This window comes from Alosa alosa, chromosome 24 (assembly GCF_017589495.1).
Source record: "Alosa alosa isolate M-15738 ecotype Scorff River chromosome 24, AALO_Geno_1.1, whole genome shotgun sequence".
NCBI lineage: Eukaryota > Metazoa > Chordata > Actinopteri > Clupeiformes > Clupeidae > Alosa > Alosa alosa.
The window spans coordinates 6,393,961-6,399,960 of record NC_063212.1 but is presented as its reverse complement, the minus strand read 5'-3'; the positions used below and the strand labels follow the sequence as shown (position 1 = coordinate 6,399,960).

At 49.0% G+C, this 6,000-nt stretch overlaps 1 protein-coding gene across 1 annotated transcript in view; it reads left to right on the top strand.

The window, feature by feature from the left end:
- LOC125289533 (tetratricopeptide repeat protein 28-like) overlaps positions 1 to 6,000 on the top strand; it is a 150,033-nt gene that overhangs the window by 121,165 nt on the left and 22,868 nt on the right. The window contains 2 exon segments of the mRNA XM_048236433.1: positions 820 to 1,085; positions 1,088 to 1,339. Coding sequence (XP_048092390.1) covers positions 820 to 1,085; positions 1,088 to 1,339 — 518 coding nt within the window.

Genomic DNA, 6,000 nt, shown 5'->3' with positions numbered 1-6,000 from the left:
AGACTCAACCCTTTATTTGTGTGTCTGTCTCCGTGTGTGTGTGTGTGTGTGTGTGTGTGTGTGTGTGTTGTTAAATAGACTTATATCTTTAACATCAAAGTTTTGCTCCTTTTAAGATCTGGCAGTCTCAAGAAAATGGCTGCCAAGAAAATGGGAATCGATATTGTGCCTTTGTCCCTAAATCCTGGTGGCACTCCTCCGTAATTACATTTCAGTCAGTAGACCTCTCTCAGTTGCTCTTTCCATGTCATCTTGGCTTATTCTTTTTCATCCTTCACCTCCCTTGTTGTTCACTCCATCATTGTCTCTGGGATTCTTTTCTCTCTCTCTCTCTCTCTCTCTCTCTCTCTCTCTCTCTCTGTCTCTCTCTCTCTCTCTCCCTTGCTTACCTGAGTGATAAACACTCAGTCAGTACCTCCTCACACTCTCAGGCAGGAAGGTCAATCAATGCAGTGCGAGCCATGTCATCTCCGTTAGTGGTCCATTTTAGTCCCCCTGTGTCTTAGCCAGTCTGCTTTCTCTCCCTTGGCTAACTCCCTCTTCTCTTCCCCTTCCCCTCCTCTCCTCTTCCTCCTCCTTTCTCTTCGCTCACTCTCTCTTCCCCTTCCTCAACCATTCTGTCTCTTCTCCTTTCACCCTTTTCCCTTCTATCCTCCACTCTCTCTTCCTTCTCTGTTCTCCTCTCCCTTCTTCCTGCCCCCCCCACACACCTCCCTTCCTCTCCTCCTACCCCCCATCTCCCCTCCTCCCTCTCCCCTCCTCTCCTCTCCTCTCCTCTCCTCCCCTCCTCCTCTCCTCTCCTCTCCTGTCCTCCTCTAGGGCGATGGGCAACCTGCAGCAGGCGCTGGTCTGCTTCGAGAAGCGCCTGGTGGTGGCGCACGAGCTGGGTGAATGCCAGGGCAAGGCGGCGGCATACGGCGAGCTGGGCGCCCTCCACAGCCAGCTGGGCAACCACGAGCAGGCGCTCTCCTGCCTGGAGCGCCAGCTGGCCCTGGCCCAGGAGACGCGGGACCGGGCGCTGGAGGCCGACGCCAACGCCGGCCTGGGCGCCCTCTACCAGGCCATGGGCGAGCACGAGGCAGCTCTTGTGCCACCAGCGACCTGGAGATCGCCCGAGGGGAGGCGGCCAGTGCCCGGCGGCGGGGCGGCCCTCACAACCTGGGGCTCACCTATGAGGCGCTGGGCAACTACGAGCGTGCCGTGGTCTACCAGGAGCAGCACCTGAGCGTGGCGGCGCAGACCAATGACCTGGCCGCCAAGACGCTGGCCTACGGCAGCCTGGGGAGGACACACCACGCGCTGCACAATTACTCGCAAGCGGTCATGTACCTGCAGGAAGGTGAGAATCTGGGGGTGAGGGTATGTATGCATGAGAGTGAGTGTGTTTTGGTATTTTATGCATCAAAAGAACACTGACTGTTATTTAACAGCGTTGACTGAAAGTGCATTCATCGTCAGACCAAGGAGATTCTGTTGACAGGCATGAGAGTTATTAAAAACAGCCTTTCATTTGCTGTCAGGCGAGATTAACTCACAACAAACATGAAAGGTTTATTAAACGTGCTCCCCTCTCACACAAGATGGTTGGCAGAGACAGCATGCGGCCTTCTTCGTTTTCTGGAAACACACTGAAGGACGCACTGAATGCAATTAACAGGTTGTGCTCTTTTAATATAAAGGAGAGCATCATGGGTAAGAAAAAAAGTGTGCATTGGTGTGTGTGTGTGTGTGTGTGTGTGCACTCAAGCATGAAAGTGATGCGAGTGGGGTGCATGTATTTATCGGCAAGTGCACTCGCCCGAGGTGACGGTGCGGCGGCGGCTGACTTTGGAGAGAACTTCACACTTATTCCGCCGTGGTGACGCTCGGGAAACGAGCTGCCAAAGGGCTCTTTCGCACGTTTCCCTGGACCCAGAGTGGTCCTTCCATTTCCAGCCCAGGCCAGCTGCTGCCCCCCATTCTCCTCCATGCTCCCCCAGCTGGGTCGAGCTCAGCCCCAGGCCCCTCATCTCCATAATAAGAGCCAGCGCCACCAGACAGGCTGCCCTGCTGCCATGATGAATATGCGCCGGCATCGTACGGCGGGAGGATGTGACCTCACACTCTCACACCTTCAGTCGATTGTTTTCGGGGGGCGCCCTGCCTCTTCAACTTGGTCCAGCAGCAGACATCCGCCGTCCGCACGTATTTGTGTGTGTGTTTGTGTGTGTGTGTGCGCTTGTGTTTGTGTGTGTATGCATGCGTGTGTGTGTGTGTGTGTGTGTTTGCCCACGAGGACCCCTCTGCGGGGAAAAAATGTAGGAATATATGGAAGTCATACAGTATATGTCGGCGTTGACTCCCTGTAGGTATGCAGCGATCATTAAAATGGAGGATCATATGCTGCGGAGCAAAGACATTAAAAATGCATCACAGAATTAGCATAAAAATCCGACAACCGCGAGGCATGTCATATATGCAATTATTTATTTACTATTTTCCAATTGGAGGACCATGACAAACTGTATAATATTTATAGCAATTTATAAACAATTTCTCACATATGTTATGTATGTGGTTATGTGGGTGCCCCACTAATTACTCCCATGTAACTCAGGGCAGTCCTAAGGCGTTCTATTACCCACAAGGGGCACTTTTATTACCCACAAGAGGCATTATTACTGAAATATAAGATAAAAGTCCCTATCTGCCGCATACTGTGAAGTGGACTTGGAATTCTGTTGGGAGCTTACTCCATGTAGCCATGGTTGCCAAGTGCTGAAAAAGGCAGAGCCCCGAGCACAGTTCCCTGAAGCATGCCATGGAAAGTAGGACAGAGGGGCTTGAGACGATTTTCTGCAACACTGCACGGCGTGTCTAAGACTGTGTGGCAGTTAATCCCTTTTTGATGTAATCCCTTACCTGAATGGAATGGAATAATTCTTAGTGACCGCCAGCTCAAAGCAGACGCACCTTTGGGTGACAGGCAGCACATTCTCTGTCTCGTAACTGACAGGGCGTGTCATGAGCAGCGACACTCTCGTACAACCTAACTTGCTATGCAACACTGACCACAACACCCTAAAACAGAATGTCCAGTGAGCATGCAGTGTCTCCCAGCATGAAAAACACTGACCACAACACCCTAAAACAGAATGTCCGGTAGGCATGCAGTGTCTCCCAGCGTGAAAAAGAATCTAGAGGGAGCTGTGCCAGTGGCAGCATCCCAGCCATGATCCGGTCCAGGTTTCCACGGTGAGGTTCAATTCCGACCTGAAAGCATTCCCCAATCCCATCCCATTCCGCTCTCCAACTTGTTTCCTGACACTCCTCACTCTCCTATCCAAACAAAGCCCAAAAGCCACAAGAATATATTTTTATTAAACAAATCTGATACACTGACGGCACCATGAAGAGAAAGGCAGACCGAAGTGAAAGAGAAACACACAAATATGCAGACACAAAGACAGACAGCGTTTTTTCAAGTTGGCATGGATTATTCTCCATACAGTACACACGCGTGTCTGCCTAACCTTGTCTAATGGCACTGGAGACCTGGAACTAATACAAACACACATGCCAGTATTCCCTTCTCTGTCCCTTCACCATCAAGCCGACTCCACTGTGCCTGACAGCCAATTATATCTGACCATTGTAGCCCGACAGAAGTCTGGAGAGCAGAGCTTTTTCACCCCCCCCCCCCCACATCCTCCTCCTCCTGACTCGCTTGTTTTGGTCACACTGCCTCTCTTGTTGTTTACGTTATTTTGTGTCAAATATTAATTGGATGAGTGTGCTCTGCTTCAGCGAATTCAGCGACAGTCAGAGACCTCAGCCAAAGTGTGTGTGTGTGTGTGTGTTTGTGTGTGTCTGTGTCTGTGTGTGTGTGTGCTTGTGTTTGTCTGTGTTTGTGAGTATATTCACTGTCATGAAATTTTTAATTAGATGCACAGAGCTGCATGTATATTGGTGTGATTGTGTGTGTGTGTGTATGTTGGTGTGGGTGTGTGTTTCTATGCCTGCATGTGCATCTGCCTGAGGGGCTGTACAGCATATCCACACCAGCTGTCATAAAGCCTTTAAAGTGTACCCAAGTCCCTCCTGAAGGCGATGTGTGTGAAGCCTCTCTCTCTCTCTCTTTCTTTCTCTCTCTCTCTCTCTCTGCTTGAGTGTGTTGTGTGCTTGGAAAGAGAGAGTGAGAGAGAGAGAAAGAGAGAGAGAGAGCACACTTGTGAGCTTTCTGGTATTTCCTAAGGGTGCATCACGCTGGGGATCAACATTCATGTCATCCCTTTCTATGTGACAGTGCCCCAGGCCATGAGAGATGAGAGAGAGAGAAAGAGACATAGAGAGAGAGAGAGAGAGATGGAGGAGAGAGAGAGAGAGAGCAGAGAGTGAGAACTAGAAGAACTGAGTCAAAAAAAAAAACTGAAAAATGTTGAGAGAACCACCGAGAATTGTGTGAGAGTCATGCCAAGGAAAGGAAGTCCATACCTATTCTGATTCCCAGTCAGCTTGTATTTCAAAATAGCCACTAATCAGCCCAAAGTGCAGTTGGAATGGTAGGAGGACCGGGCCTGTGCAACACCATTATGAGCTGTTTACTGAACTAAGTGAACTCAGCCTCTGTTAGGGCCAGTGTCACGCTTGACTCCTACTCAAGCATTAGTCTGTTTGTGTTTGTCCAGTGGTCACCAATTTGTTATATTGATTAGGCACACATACAAAAGGTTTGTATCTACCCTGTTTGTCTGTGTGTGTGTGTGTTCGTGTGTGTGTGTGTGTGTGTGTGTGTGGTGTGTGTGTGTGTGTGTGTGTGTGTGTGTCTGCGCGTGTGTGTGTGTGTGTGTGTGTTTTAATCTCTGTATATGCTCTGATGAATGATGTGCTTTGTATGCTTCATAATGAAACGCTAGGTGTTATTGAATCTGTGGTTTGTTGTTGAGTTCTTGGAAACCTCTCTCTCTCTCTCTCTTTCTTTCTCTCTCTCTCTCTCTCTCTCTCTGCTTGAGTGTGTTGTGTGCTTGGAAAGAGAGAGTGAGAGAGAGAGAAAGAGAGAGAGAGAGCACACTTGTGAGCTTTCTGGTATTTCCTAAGGGTGCATCACGCTGGGGATCAACATTCATGTCATCCCTTTCTATGTGACAGTGCCCCCAGGCCATGAGAGATGAGAGAGAGAGAAAGAGACATAGAGAGAGAGAGAGAGAGAGATGGAGTGAGAGAGAGAGAGCAGAGAGTGAGAACTAGAAGAACTGAGTCAAAAAAAAAAAACTGAAAAATGTTGAGAGAACCACCGAGAATTGTGTGAGAGTCATGCCAAGGAAAGGAAGTCCATACCTCATTCCATTCCCAGTCGCTGTATTTAAAACAGCGACTAATCAGCCCAAAGTGCAGTTGAATGGTAGGATATCCTCGGCCTGTGCAACACCATTATGAGCTGTTTACTGAACTAAGTGAACTCAGCCCTCTGTTAGGCCAGTGTCACGCTGACTCTACTCAAGCATTAATGGTCTGTTTGTGTTTGTCCAGTGGTCACTCAATTTGTTATATTGATTAGGCACACATACAAAAGGTTTGTAGTCTTACCCTGTTTGTCTGTGTGTGTGTGTGTCTGTGTGTGTGTGTGTGTGTGTGTGTGTGTGTGTGTGTGTGTGTGTGTGTGTGTGTGTGTGTGTGTGTGTGTGTGTGTGTCTGTGCGTGTGTGTGTGTGTGTGTGTGTGTTTAATCTCTCTCTGTATATGTGCTCTGGATGAATGATGTGCTTTTGTATGCTTCATAATGAAACGCTAGGTGTTATTGAATCTGTGGTTTGTTGTTGAGTTCTTCGGGGGCCTCATTAAGAGTTAAATGTGCTGGTGGATGAGACTCTACAGGTGCTCCTGTTCAGCGCTGGTGCATTGTGCCGTAAAACGTTCTCTTCATCTCAGAAATTGGAGCATAAGTGAAGTCTCTCCCACTCACAGACACCATATTGAAATCTCTCCCCCTCTCTCTCTCTCTCTTTCTCTGCTCACTCTCTTT